At 36.1% G+C, this 12,662-nt stretch overlaps 1 protein-coding gene across 6 annotated transcripts in view; it reads right to left on the bottom strand.

Moving 5' to 3' along the window:
- Nucleotides 1-12,662, bottom strand: part of TENM3 (teneurin transmembrane protein 3) — a 1,044,221-nt gene that overhangs the window by 106,128 nt on the left and 925,431 nt on the right. For all 6 annotated transcript variants that reach the window (XM_058436908.1, XM_058436909.1, XM_058436910.1 and 3 more), the window contains 5 exons: nucleotides 10,288-10,498; nucleotides 9,817-9,918; nucleotides 9,434-9,628; nucleotides 8,157-8,357; nucleotides 1,868-2,053 (listed from right to left, as the gene is read on the bottom strand). In XM_058436908.1, the coding sequence (XP_058292891.1) occupies nucleotides 1,868-2,053; nucleotides 8,157-8,357; nucleotides 9,434-9,628; nucleotides 9,817-9,918; nucleotides 10,288-10,498 (895 nt within the window). The remainder of the gene's footprint in view (nucleotides 1-1,867; nucleotides 2,054-8,156; nucleotides 8,358-9,433; nucleotides 9,629-9,816; nucleotides 9,919-10,287; nucleotides 10,499-12,662) is intronic.

The following is a 12,662-nucleotide window of genomic DNA, read 5'->3' as shown; positions in this document are numbered from 1 at the left end:
ATTTCAGGCAGGAAGCTCCAATGCAACAAGCGAAGCTCCAAGGATGCTGTGCAAGTGAGAGCTAATAGTGGGCCTGATCTGCAGGATTTTGGCGGGCTGGCCCTTGGCTGGCATCTGGAAATTTGGATATTCCCTATACTGATAAGGTTATTTTGTCCACACCTACTCTTCTTAGGAGAGTTGGAATTTTGGTGGTTGTGGCAGACAGAGGATACCTCCTGGAGAAGCCCCAATAAAAATCTTAGACTCCAAGTCAGGAAAGTCCAATCTTTAGGCTTCTCTGGGCCACACTGGAAGAATAAAAATTGTCTTGGACCACACATAACGTACATTAACACTAACAATAGCTGATGAGCTAAAAATTGCAAAAAAACCTCAGAATGTTTTAAGAAAGTTTATGAATTTGTGTTGGGCCTCATTCAAAGCTGTCCTGGGCCGCATACGGCCCACAGGCCACAGGTTGGACAAGCTTGCTCTAAGTCTCGAACAGGCTTCCCTGGGCAGAAATACTGCACACATGTCGATTCATTTCACTGCTGGGAAAAGGAGCATGCTACACGTGACCTCTCCCAGTGCGAGAGAAGGAAGATGGGAAGCCTGTGCATGGATTTCTGCAGACTCTGCTGATGGGTCTTTTTTCTTTCTGGTTGTGATACATTATAGCCATGACACAACTACCTCTGGGTCCTGAGTTCTTCTTGAAGATCACCAGCGTGGGTGTGTGGTGGGACCCTTGAAACAGATGTCAAGGATGTCAATAAGATTAGAAAAAAACTTACATGAAGTCTATAATGACACACTTGTGACAATTTATAAGATGTATATGATTTCAATTTTCCCATGACAAAGTTCCCAGCTAACCAAATCCTGTGAGCAAAAAAGTGAAGTACATAATACTTACAGATACACTGGAAGAAGAAATCTTTAAAAGATACCGACACTCCCCACAACAGATTTATCAAATTTCACCCTAGGGTTGTAAAACAATGTGGAGAAATACTATACCACATATTCTGAAATTTTGGTAGGACTGTGCCATTTATAATTAATATTGTGTACTTTCACTGAAGTGATATAGAAATTTATTACTTTTGTTGTGTTTTTAAAATTAGACATTTTAATTTTAGTGACAAATGGTAAAAGCAATGATGCTGAGTATCTTGAAAATGTGATATATATATTTTGGATACTTTTGTATCTATGCTAATATTGTTTATGTACTAACATTTTGATCTGAAACATCTATCTGATGGTTTTATTTAACCTACAGATGTTCACAAATGTCATCATATATGAAAAAGTGTTAACCATACAGGTTTGTTTAAGAGCAGCGAGGTTTGTGCATTTTATTCTACTTTATTTCTCATGATACCACAAAATGAAGTCATAAAAAGTCAAACCTCTTTTGTAGAGACGCAAGATATGGACAAGTCTAAGCTGTGTGATTCTGGAAGCTACAGAGGCCAACAAGGCCATATATTTGAAAAAAATTTAAAGTATTTTTTTCTAAAGTGGAAAATCTGCTATTAAGAAATGCAATGACAATATGGAACATCAAGAAGTAATATTCGATAAAACTTCACTAATAAACAAATCATTGTCTGTTTTATGTGAGTCCATTTTTGTGGCCATCCCAAAAACCAATGAATAAAAAAGTTTATAGCTCATACTTGTGACAGCTGTTCTAAAAAGAACTGAATTGCCATTATAAAATGACAACCATATTTGAAAAATAATTTCGTGTTAAGAAAGACAAGTAAAAAACAACGTAAAGAAATAGGCTTTTTCCAAGTTGAAAACTGCCGACCGTCGGGGCTCTTCTCTGGGAGGAAGGGGACAGACAGACACAGACGTGCAGTAAGCCTACCGATAGTGCAGTGCTCTCCGTTCCAGCCCTGGCTGCATTCACACTTGCCATCCTTGCAGGTCCCGTGCTCGGCACAGCGGGGGTGGCAGGCTCTCTGATTACACGCTGGGCCCGTCCAGCCTTCTTCACAGCGACACGTCCCCCCCATGCAAACACCGTGTGAGCCACAGTCCACAGAACATATTTCTGTGTGGGAGGAAGAGGAAGCAAAACAGGAGAGAAGAGTGGTGGGAGGGAGAAGGGGAATTAATAAGCAGCACTCCATCTTCCACTCAGATTTGTTCAAGGAAACACAAAATCACCAAAAAGAAATCAAAAGTATTTGTATGCTAAGTAAATTTCAGCATTGACTACTAGGAAATGATCAATGGTGGAACTCTACGTCTTTATTCATCATTTAATTTTACATGCTGCTCTAGTCATGCAGAAAATACACATGGCAATTGTTAGAAATAATTTCTTTATATACACAATACTTTATAGAGAAAACATTACATATATAGAGGGTGGTCATATTTACATACACCTATCACCAAGAAAACACGTCCCCACACCCCCACCCTCAAATTAATGAAATATCTCAGCATCTCAGGTATCTAACAGAACTTGGATTTCATACATATGGCAAGAATTTGAAAAGGGGTTATTTCTAATGCCACATTTAAATGTTTTAAATATTCAGAAACTTTCACTAAGAGGAATCTACTTTAGTAAGTAAATTAGCTTGCTTCTGACACAGACATGCATGTAAAAAGAAACTGTTTTTCCTATTCAGTAAATTTGTACTGTTGACAGATACAAATTTCTTAGTCCACAATACAAAAGCAGTTTAATAATATACATAATTGACTCTCCTTTGAAAAACAAGGTTTTTCAATTCTTAGAATTACTGAAAAGAGCACAAGTGACCAAATGACTTCAAATGTTATAATACCAGGTTAGGTCTTTAAAAAGAATTCAGATGTGTAAGAAAAAAAATTTTAAGCTTTCTTAAAAGCTTTATTTAACTGGTTCCAATTGAGAGACAGGGAGAGGCAAAGGTAAAAGAAACTTTCAAGGTTATTTCATTTTTACATATAAGATTAAAGTTAGCTATAGTTTTTTTCCCCTAAAATTCTAAGACTATTGAATTAGTTTTGGTTTTCTTACAAAAATAAAGCACTGAACAATAAAAACCTAAAATCATTTCTAACAAACAGAAAATGTACTAAACCTTTTTTGATTAAAAAATAGTAGCTGTTTATGTAGTCACGTGTTCTGTTTTCCCTATTCATTCCCCAAATAACATTTCTCAGACACGTGATTCTCTATCTCACAGGCTAAACACCTTATCAAGGCACTATGAGAGTTGTAATATTTTTTATAAACAACACCCAGGGCTATTAACCGGAAGAGGGTAGCACACAGATTTTTTCATGCAATATTTTCTATCTCCTTCGAATTAAATTTTTGATTAAGAGATCCAAGATAGTTTGATTACCTTCAGAGCAACATAACATCAACCCAGCTCCAGAAGTGAGAGGGTTCTTTCTGAGGTACCCTTTTTATTCAATCTAATCAATTTTTCATTAGGGTGACGGTGTTTATCAGCATTTAGCACACTGGCTTTGAGCAAGGTGCGTCAATCTTTGTAATGAACTTATTAATTAGAGTTAATTTAATTGAAGTGGAATTGAAGGGCTAATTAATGAACAAACTGCTGATGAAGATAGAGGAAAGCTCTGTTGCTTTCAAACCTATAAACTTTCAGATGGAAATAATTCATTTCTTCTCTTTTAGCAGCTTAACCAAATGTTTCTTCGGGTGTAAAGTCTACTCTCTTATTGAATTTAGACATCTGAAGGTCATTTCCACAACAACAAAAGAGGTAGTGAGTAAAGTGTTTTCCTTTAGGATTCACTTAGAAATTCAGAATTATACTGCTTGTAAACTTTAAGCCGCAAATGGAAATTAACGGTGCTTTTATAAGCTTTAAATGAGACAAGCAGATAAATTTCAGGCACACAAGACCAGATATTTTCACAGCGTGACTGGAAGCATATTTGAAATCTTTACTATTAATTCTAAGTTTTCTGTCTTTCTGCAGCTAATAGCAAAGTTTCATAAAGATTTTTTTCTATACTTAGTATAATTATTTTCTTCAAAAATAGAGTATTATATTCATTATGCTACTCTATTTATTGAGAGTTGAATATGTGAAGTTTCCTTTTTGCATTGAGGATATCAAGATGAATAGGATAAAGATCTCTGCTCACTATGATTAAACAGTCATTTAGTACACAGGTAAAATTAGATTTCCAGCTACCAAAATAATTACAGTAGCATGAAAAAAATTCAGTCTAAATATGTAAAATAATGATATGTGATTTTTGGCAGCCAATTTAATCTTTTAATTAACATTTATATGTATATTTTCTAATTCATAGCAGTATCATTTTATGAAGAGGGCTGAATTAACTTTTGAGTTATTTAGTATCAGTTACAAACTACCCTTTATAAAATAATTCAGGTAACATACTATAACAACGTTATATGAAAAAAGGGACTACTGTGCTTGTTCCTTTCCGACATGGATAATTGTAGGAAGCGAATCTGAATGACAGTATTTCAAGCAAGTATTATTCTACAGCTAGTCTTAATATGCCTGTTTTACTGATGGAGGCATAAGAGACCTGAGCCAAGTAGCTTTACTATAGAAGTAATTATCTCTATAACATTTAATTGGATATTTTTTGTGGAAAGGGTTTTTTAGTGTAGGTAAAAACTCAACAGAAAACACTAATGCTTATTTTATATGTAAATTATATGTAATTACAAAATATATTTTACGAATAGAGGACAAAACAAGTTAACATGTTATTTAAAATAATACCACCCACTCATGCTGGATAAGTGTTGGTTGGTGGTAATACCCCTAAAACTCTTTAGTAAGACATTCCAGGCTCTTTCTAATCCAGATCCCAATTTGTGTTTTTACTCTTTATTCTATACATGTTATTTGCTCTAGCAGATGTGAATTTTCTCACCAAAGCTTCTGGTTCCGCAAGCTATCTAGAGGTGTATGGGCCAAAAGATGAGGGAGAATGAATAAAACAGGAAGGAAGGGAAGAAGATAAGTAGGAAGGAAGAAAGGAGAGATAAGAGAGGAGGGAAGGAGGAAGAAAACTCATACAAAAATCAGAACGGGAAGGAGAAAGGATGAAAACTTGTCTCTAAGTAGTATGTGAGTTCAACAGAAAATTTTCATCAATATTATACATTAGCTGATAGGAAACATTTGTTAGTCTGGGCTTCCAGGATTCAATCTGTAGCAGGTAAAGAGTAGCAGATAAATCTGTCATGCTGATACTGACTCATAGGGCAGCAGAGATGCCACCCAAGCTTCTCAAAAGGCCAGGAAACAGCAATTTGTAAAAATTACTAGCCTTTTTACCTCTTGCTAAAAATAAACATGTGAATTAACTTCTTAGCACAAGATTTCATGTAGTTTTATGCCATTAGATTGTACGAATAGAGGAAACAATTTGCATTTCATAACTTTCACATTTGGGGAACCATGTCCAGTCACTACTTTAATGTGGAAGCTCCTCTGAATTGATGAGAAATTAACTATGACAAACTACAATTAGCCTTTAGAATACTTCTACCATAGTAACTACTATCACCACCCTCTACTACGTCTATTAATGGTTAACACTGAACACTTACTGTCTAAGGTGCTATTCTAAGTGCTTTTCACATCCTAGCTCATTTAAGCCTTACCTCAACTGTATAAAGTAGTCCATTTTACATATAAAGAAACAGAGGCACAGAGATATTAAATAAATTGCCCAATGTCATATTGCTAGTGAATGGCCAGTCCAGCATTTGAACCCAGGCAGTTCAGTGTCTGAGTTCTGGTTCTCAGCCAGTTACTGTTAAACAGGCTTAGAGAAGGGGGCAATCAGTGTGGGCAGGAAAGTAGATAGACCCCTTCACTGAAGCCAAGACTTACGTTTAATCTAAGCAGGATGTTTTTATTCACTCAACACTGCTAATAAAATCCATCTTCTTCCTCGTTTCTTCCGCTTGTCCTTCCTCCTCTATCATTGCCCTCTTCCTCCTCCACTTCTCTCTTCCCTGCTTCTCTTTCTCATTTTTCCTCTTCTTTTGATGAACTATGTAGTTTTGCTTAGTTTGAGTATCCAAACGGAATTCATCTCTTTTCTATTTCTCACTTCTCTTCCATTGCCTCCCTACATCCTGCCTCTTCAATCAGCCTTCCCCTTTCCCAACTTTTCTTGCTTCATTCAGGGACATTAACATTAGCACCAATTTTCCTTGCTTCATTCTTACAGCTCTTCTCAACACGCGTCTCTATTGTGTTTTTTTCAGCAGGTCCTGTCTGCTTTTCCTTTCAAATGTCCCTCAGATTTATCTTTTTTATTTCTACTGACTCCCAACGAATTCATGCTCTCATCACCTCACGCTTGTGGGAAAGTCCTCCAGCTTGTCTCTTCGCCATCAAAGTCTCACAATTCACGCTCTCTGACTTACTATCTACAGGATAGTTTCCCAAAAACAATACTCTCATTGTTTTAGTGGGCAAATTATTGCTATTGGTAAATCCTCCATTGCCTAAAGCTATCATTTCTAAACAGTACTCACCATAATTGGGCCCAATCCTATTTTTTTGCCTCCAAAATACTCTTCTCTTCATTGTCCCTTGAATATAATGATATTTCTCACAATTGCATCTTTGCTAATCTTTTATTTAAATTACGTGGAACCAGAAGTGATTTGGATTTTAAACTTTTTCAGACGTTATAATATTTGCAGAATAAATACCACTGTAGCATCCCTAATCTGAAAATACAAAATCTGAAATGCTGCAATGAGCATTTCCTTTGAGCATCATGTTGGTGCTCAAAAAGGTTTGAATTTTGGAGCATTTTGAATTTCAGATTAGGGATGTTCTATGGTAGTGATGATGGTGGTGGAAGCTATCTTTAGAATTTATTATCAGCCAAGCTTTGTACTAAGTATGTTATATATATTATTCCAAGTAATTCCTACAGCATCTTTGTGAAGAGTGTCCCATGATTTTACAGATGAGTAAACTCAGGCATATAGTAATTTGCCTAAGGTCACATAGCTCTTAAGGAGTACAGATTGGATAAGAATCCACACATTTGATTTCACAGTCCATGCTCTTAAGTACTTTCTAATACTGTTCACCTAGCCAAAAATTATACCCTTACCCAGACTACCACCATCATTAAATAAAGAAATCTTAATACAAGTCTCCTTGAAAACTTTGAATACTCATTAAGTTAGAATCACTCCTCTGAATGTCCACTGAATTTAGCATAATATTCCATGTAACACTCAATATAGTATTAAACTAGAATATATTGACTTAGAATTTTTCATATGTATTCATCTTATCTCCCTAAATAAACTGTAATCTTCCACACTAGAATGGCATCTTCTCAAACCATAACTTATGAGTCATGGAATTAGCTCATGAGTTGCAACCAACATTTGAAAAAAATAAAATAGACTTGAAAAAAAAATCAGCGTGTATCACTTTGTAAAATGTTTATTTCAATTATGTATGTGCATGTATACTTTTACTAGGTCATAATGTAAAAATGTATTTAAGATGATAGTTCAAGGTCAAAATATTAGAAAGCCATTGTTCTAGAGGGCAGACACAATTTGTTAAGTCTTTTATTCTTACAGGGCCTATCACAATGCCACGCACATAGTAGGTGCTCAGTAACAACTTGGCTGATTGAATGAAATTACCTTGTATTATTTCTATTATAACGATATTATTATGATTAAAAACTCAGTGTTGAACCATTCATATCATAATATCTATACATGTATACTCTTTACTGTGATCATGTTTAGTCTTATATTGTCAAATGGTTTTTTAAAATTGAGCCTTCCCTGTTTATAAGATAATGTGCTTAAATCCCCAAGCTATACTTCAGATTTTAGAGAGGTTAGTTTTGGTTAGTAGTTCCATAAATTGAGAGTTAAGAAGATATGGTATCTTATGCAAATGAAGATGAGTCTCCCCCATAATACTAAAGGGGAAATTTTAGTGACAAATTGGCTAAGCCTGATTCCTTCTTTTTTATAAGGCAACTACATATCCTTACTTTTAATATTTATTTCCATAAAGAATCACTTTACTAAAATTTGTATTAGGTTTAAAAAGGGAGTTTTAAAAATTAAAATATCATCTTTAGCTAAATAGTATTAAGCAACTTGATTGTACTGCATTTATTAACCTCACCGTTTGAGCAGTCTGGGCCAGTCCAATTAGGGTCACACGTGCAGGAGCCACTTTCTTGAAGATATGTTCCGTGACCAGAGCACTGGTCTGGACACATGGTCTTCAGTATTTCACAATTGCTACCTCCCCATCCTGGACTGCAATGACATTCCCCATGGATACACACGCCATGATTAGAACACCCAGGGTCTAGACAGTCAGCTGGTGTAAAGAAAAGAACAATTTTATTAAATCCAGAAGATATCATAGTGCATGCAGAAAAAAGAATTAAATCCTAATCTAATTTATATGAACATTTTGGATAATCAAATATTTATCTACCATTTTCAAGAACTTGTTTCTGAAAATGCAAAGAATTGTAATACAATAAAGCATTAAGAACCAGCCTAATGCCACTTAGGTAATTGAGACTCTTGCAAGGATTTGTAATTTTCCTGAATTACATACATAGGCTCTTGAGGTTTCGGACTATTGCTCTCTGTTCTGCCCAATCACAGAGTAATAAGTATTGCCTTCTCTAAAACAAAATCTGTGACCACTGAGTACTGACAGCCGTATGGGATCCTCACACTGTTTGAGAAATAAATGAGTTGCATACTCTCTATCTTTCTTAATTCACTTTAACGTGCTTTAGATGACGAGATTTAATTTAGCAATTTGACTCAATAAAACTTTACACTTGTAGGGTCAATGGCCTGAAAATTTAATTCCAGAGACTTAATTGCATTACTTTGTGTGTGCAGATCAATAAAATCAATTTGATTGAAGAACGGAAATGGTGCTTTTTTGCTTTCTGAAAAAACAATTCACCTGCACTTTACAGTATAGCATCTCGACTCTCATCATTATACGTACACAGCTATGGAACAAATCCATGATGTCATACTTCTTTTCGGCAGCATATTATGTGTACTATTCTGTCTTTCTAGAGATGTCAAAATACTAGATTTAGAAGCTGGCATCAATGTAAAAAACTATAAAAAGAAAAATTAAATCAACAGTCTGCTGTTAGTTTCAAGGCACAAAGGTTTGCTTGCTTTCTCAGAGTGAAGAAAAGGAACGATTCACATTCCTGAAAAAGAGCAAAGGGGCCCTTTGGTGCTTGTTCTTTTTATTAGTTAAAATGTTAGTAAAACAATGCATTCATAAATATGGATTTTTCAAAATTGCTTTCAAAAGGAAGCGTATAAAAGGGATCTGCCCAACTAAAGATTACAGATACAATCTGTTTCTTGATGAAGATAACAACGGACTTCTGTAAATATTGACATGTTTACCTTCTTCACAATTTTCTCCTTTGTATCCCGAGTTGCAAGCACAAGAGCCCATGATACAAATCCCACGACCCCCACACTGTGGGTCAATACACTGGGTAGTCGGCACATCACACTCGGTGCCCTTCCAGCCGCTGAAACAGAGGCAGCGGCCCTTGGAATACTGCCCGTTGCCACTACATAACACTGGACAGGCCGCTGTGAAACAAGACACGACAGAATTACAGCCACATTTTCCACTGAGCTTCCGAAAGAAAAGACACATCGCTGGAACAAGTAATATGCCGGTTTCCCCCCCTTTCTTCCCTGTCTCGGTAGTTTTCGGAATCACTTGTGTTTCTACAGCTTATTTATATCGGCTTAAGAAAAGAATCTAACTTGCGTACCTCTTGAACAATCCGGACCCAGAAATCCTGGAAAACAATGGCAAGTTCCAGAAACACACTCTCCATTTCCATGGCAATTTCGGGGACATTCCACCACAGACTCTGAAGAAAAGGGAAAGAAGGACACTTGTTGCATAGCCTGCCTCTTGCAAAAGATAAACGGCATCACTTTGATCTTCATTTATGCTAGGTAATTTGAGTAGTAAAGCAAAACACTGTCACTTCAAATGCAGATTTTCAAAGCGTTTCATGACTTATTCTCCTCTCCCAAGGTAATTCCAGATAATATTTTCTCCCAGTGCTTCATAGTTTGTCACATTTCAAAAATAAAGATTTAAAAATAATTCTCACATTTTACCTGGGCTTTAACACCCTAGGAATTACCCCAAATTGGTACAGATAATTTAGTTTTTATTAAACACGGCGTTTAGGCTGTAGCCTGGAAAATGCTGCTTTGAAGACTATTCTTACCTATAACAATGGTATTAAAAGACACCTGCTCTGCATTTTTCCCATCATTATAAAAAGCCAGATGCCAGATTCCAGAATCCAAGTACTGGATAAAGCCGGCCTCATGAAGGCTGACAGATCTCGCCTGCCGCCCGGCTCTCTCCGTCTCAAGCAGGCTCCGCTGCTCTCTGGCAATCAGCCTGCTGCCATCCAGGAGCTCCACGAAGTCATACTGGGGGGAGGACAAGGAAAAATAGTCAGAAATATAAAAGGTGGCTGCTTCTTTTTTTTTTTTTTTTTCTTCAAGCTGTCTTCCTTTGCTCTAACAAATACAATGTTAGAAAGAAGTTCCTGACAGGTCCAAATGGTATAAGTCTCCTATGCATAGCAGTTACAAGGAGGACGCAAACTACCCGCCACATAGGGCTGGATTCAAACATCAGGGACCATTTTTTCCCTTATTGGGCAATATGGTTTCCAAATTTATTTAATTCTACTGACTGATCAAAAGTTTGATGAGTTTAGGCAGTTTGGGGATACAAACATAAAATCTACATGAACTGACATTTCCAATCCAGCAGGCTTATTTTTAATGCATTAATTTCATAATTGATATATAATAGTCGTACGTATTTTGAGTGCCCTCCCAGCCTCTGGTATCCATCATTCTACTCTTTCTTTTTTTTAAATTTTATTTTATTATACTTTAAGTTCTGGGGTACATGTGCAGAATGTGCTGGTTTGTTACATAGGTATACACGTGCCATGGTGGTTTGCTGCACCCATCAACCCGTCATCTACATTAGGTATTTCTCCTAATGCTATCCCTCCCCTAGTCCCTGACGCCCTGAGAGGCCCTGGGGTGATGTTCCCCTCCCTGTGTCCATGTGTTCTCATTGTTCAACTCCCACTTATGAGTGAGAACATGCGGCGTTTGGTTTTCTGTTCTTGTGTTAGTTTTCTGAGAACCATCATTCTCCTCTTTCTGCTCATTCACTGTTTCAGCTCCCACATATAAGCAAGAACACGTGGTATTTGACTTTCTGTGCCTGGCTTATTTCACTTCACACAATGACCTCCAGTTCCATCCATGTTGCCAGCAATCTTGTTTTGGTTAGACCAGAAGATAACCCTGTACGGTCTTCTCTGATTTAAAATTCACGCAGCAACAATTACTGTTGAATCCTTACTCTGTGCCGGTTCCTCATAGGAACCCTCGTAGGAAGGCTTTAACATTTGCACTTTACAGATGAAGGAATCTGAGTCTTGAGGAGCTGTAGCAGGCTCTCAGACATCTGGTAATGGTGGGGTTGGCTTGTGAACTCAAGAGCACGTTAAAGACATGTAACAAGATGCCCTTACATCTTTGATCTAAACAGTTAAACAATGGAGGGGTTCTGAAAGGATGGCAGTAACCGTAAATGTGCCTAATTATTCTTATGAATGGGTCATCATTAAACCTAAGTTTTGTTTTAGTAAAATTAGACATGAACATTGGTGACTGGAGAGTTTAAAAAAGAATTAAAAGTATAAAATGTGATTGTTAATACAGTGGGGTAAAATTTTGTAACTAGAAATAATACAGGGAATTTGAAAGACACTGAAAAGACTTTCCAATGTAGTTTCAAGAAGTTTTTTAGATAACAGTTGTTAAAAGTAGAGTGATTCAGTGTCCATAGAATGTTACCTAGTTTCATTCTACTCCTAAAGTGTGTTTATGGTGAAACATATGCCATAGTACTATATATAAATAATAATTATTATAATACTGCATATATAAATCATAAATATTCTACTTTCTGATAGATTTCTTAAATGGAATTTCATCAGAGGCCTATTTAAGATTACATGAATCTCTTAATCCAATCAAACTGGAATAAAATCAGTTGTTGGAATTTCTGAGAATCACAGTTAAATAGATTGCCATTTTACTGATCATAGAACTCTACTGTTAATATTGGAGAGAATTTAGAATATCTAATTCAGTTTCTGACTTACTAAAATTTTTATTTGTAAGTAAAACCTTTTTTTGTTCGTGTAGTTTCATTAGAACAGAATTCAGCTGTGAGAAATATATAAAAGCAATATAACCTGATCAGCAGTCAAAAACGTTTATTTTCATTTATACCTTATAAGGATGAAAATACTGACTGGTGTGGATACATGACCTACAAAAATCTGACTGGAATTCTATTCTAGAATTGTCAGAGGAAAATTAATTCGGCAGTTTTGAATGGTGACTCTGTCTCAAATAAGCCATTCATTTCCTCATCAGGTTTAAATATTTACACATTTGCATGGCAAAGAGACAAGAAAAAGTTTCTTTTTATGACCCAAGCATATAAACATTTTTCTTCCCTAACATTAAACACAGTAACTGAAAAAGTGAAAGGGAG

The sequence above is a fragment of the Hylobates moloch genome, unplaced genomic scaffold (assembly GCF_009828535.3).
Source record: "Hylobates moloch isolate HMO894 unplaced genomic scaffold, HMol_V3 SCAFFOLD_3, whole genome shotgun sequence".
Taxonomy (NCBI): Eukaryota; Metazoa; Chordata; class Mammalia; order Primates; family Hylobatidae; genus Hylobates; species Hylobates moloch.
Note: the sequence above shows the minus strand (reverse complement) of the source record. Positions and strands in the feature narration are given on the sequence as shown.